Genomic DNA, 2,650 nt, shown 5'->3' with positions numbered 1-2,650 from the left:
GAAATATTATTTACCTAAAGCATTTACCTAATTAATATTATTGTGGATGTTCAACGACCATATTCACTTAATTGTCATCACTAAATTGTGATTACAATCACAACATATATCTTCAAAAATAGAAGAAAATCTTCATAATCCTCCAAACTTAATTCTAAAAATATATTGAATCCTCAACATATATAAGAACACTCCAATGAAGAAGAAACATATCATATCAATCCCCATTGTTTGAGAGTGTTTCTGAAAAAAATGGCCCATATGTTGGAGTCAAGACGATCTCTACCATTGAAAGACGAGATAGATATTGTGATCCCGACGATCAGGACCCTTGATTTCTTGGATCAATGGAGGGAATTCTTTTTACCATATCAGCTAATCATAATCCAAGACGGGGATCCGAATATCAAGATTCGGGTACCCGAAGGATACGACTATGATTTGTATAACCATGATGACATGAAACGGATATTGGGTCCCAAATTGTACACTTGTATTTCCTACAAGGAGTCGGCTTGTCGTTGCTTTTGGTTTCCTCATCTCGAAGAAGAAGTACATTTTCACCATTGATGATGAATGCTTTGTGAGTTATCTCTACTCTTGTCTTGTAGATATTGTGAAAATTATCCCCATTGTTATGCCAATTGAGGGGTGGTTTGAGGTATAAAAAGTACCAATTTTCTTTCATAAGTAACAAAATGTATTGTTTTATTCAAGGCTTGTGAAATCTAGAAATTTTAGGGTCCATTCACTATTGAAAAATTTGAAATTAGTCTATGATAAAGTTGTTTTTATATCTACTAAACCCTTATGACAATTTCAATGATGACAGATTTTATTATTATTATTATTTTATGACAATTCTTTATCATGGCTATTTCCTGATAATGATAAAAAAAAATCGTCATTAAAAACTGTCATTCAAGTGTTAATGGATCAGAAGAAGAAAAAGAAACTAGAAGATTTATTAGAGGGTCTGTAAGATTTATTAACACTGAGAAATGAGGTTTTTTGTAATGTGAAGGTAGCCAAGGACCCAAGTTGGAAGAAGATAAATGCGATAGAACAACACATAAAGAACCTTGAGACACCTTCTACACCATTCTTCTTCAACACTCTTTATGATCCCTACGTTGAAGGGTCCGACTTTGTTAGAGGGTATCCCTTCAGCTTAAGGGAAGGTGTCCCAACCGCTGTCTCCCATGGCCTTTGGCTCAACATCCCTGACTACGATGCCCCTACTCAGCTCGTCAAGCCCCTCGAACGCAACTCCCAGGTTCAACCCTCCTATTTACCATCAAAATTTTAACAATTTCAAACAAAAAACTTTCAATTTCAATCCTCGTATCAATCTCTATGCACACATCTAGTGACTCCAATACCTTTTTGGATCTGACTGAAACATCCTCTAGACTTGATGAGAGTAAAACTCGACCCTTAACCAAACTTGCAAGGAGATGTATAAATACATGTTAATTTATCAATTTTTTCTTTAATTTACCACATTCATCCTTATGTAATTATTATATTAACATTACTTATTTTTCTAGATATTACTTCTTTCATTTCCAATGATACTTTAATAGGGTTATTTAGAAAAAGAAAAATATTCTACTTAATTTGTGTGGATTTTTATCTAATAACAAATATTGTATTCGGATGGAGCATAAATCAAAGAGGATTGTATCAGAAAACCAGTTGATTATATTAACATTACTTTATTTTCTAGATATTACTTCTCCCATTTCCGATGATACTTTAATAGGGTTATTTAGAAAAAGAAAAATATTCTACTTAATTTGTGTGGATTTTTTTCTAATAACAAATATTGTATTCGGATGGAGTATAAATCAAAGAGGATTGTATCAGAAAACCAGTTGATTTTACATAGGAGGAGCTACCCGTCAACTTATATATTAAACTTGTTTTCCCCAACAAACCCGATGCATATATCAATTCTGAACCCCGTAAATCGCTTCCGAACCCAAGCGCAAATGCCAATTTTACCAGGATAGTAGTTTTGAGCCAACTTTTAGGGTTATTTAGGAGAAGAAAAATATTCTACTTAATTTGTGTGGATTTTTGTCTAATAACAAATATTGTATTCGGATGGAGTATAAATCAAAGAGGATTGTATCAGACAACCAGTCGATTTTACATAGGAGGAGCTACCCGTCAACTTATATACTAAACTTGTTTTTCCCAACAAACCCGATACATATATCAATTGTGAACCCCGTAAATCGCTTCCGAACCCAAGCGCAAATGCCAATTTTACCAGGATAGTAGTTTTGAGCCAACTTTGAACCCCCCAAACAAGCCTAAGAGGCTCATCAATTCATATACTAGACTTGTTTTCCACGATCCAAATCTCCATGTTTAATACTATAGAAATCTCATTTTAGGTACGTGGACGCAGTCATGACAATCCCAAAGGGAAGCCTCTTCCCAATGTGTGGAATGAACCTAGCATTCAATAGAGAGCTCATCGGCCCTGCAATCTACTTCGGTCTCATGGGAGAAGGAGTACCTTTCAAGAGGTACGACGACATGTTCGCTGGCTGGTGCGTCAAGGTAACAAAACTATACACCAGCAAAGTCTTTAAGTATGTACAAACTTCTTATAACGTATTCACCTCGAGATGTTCTT

General features: G+C 34.8%; 1 protein-coding gene across 1 annotated transcript; it reads left to right on the top strand.

Moving 5' to 3' along the window:
- Positions 1-252: 252 nt before the first annotated feature.
- On the top strand, positions 253-2,606 carry LOC141250862 (uncharacterized; the record flags this gene model as incomplete). The annotated part of the gene is given in 4 exon segments (XM_073670126.1): positions 253-525; positions 527-583; positions 1,025-1,276; positions 2,392-2,606. Coding segments are annotated over 4 exon segments (797 nt in total), but the record flags the coding sequence as incomplete, so codon positions are not given.
- Between the last annotated feature and the right edge of the window lie 44 nt (positions 2,607-2,650).

Source organism: Phyllobates terribilis, unplaced genomic scaffold (assembly GCF_046119375.1).
Source record: "Phyllobates terribilis strain yellow unplaced genomic scaffold, ASM4611937v1 Scaffold_6260__1_contigs__length_45792, whole genome shotgun sequence".
Classification (NCBI taxonomy): domain Eukaryota; kingdom Metazoa; phylum Chordata; class Amphibia; order Anura; family Dendrobatidae; genus Phyllobates; species Phyllobates terribilis.
This window is presented reverse-complemented; position numbering and strand designations above follow the sequence as displayed.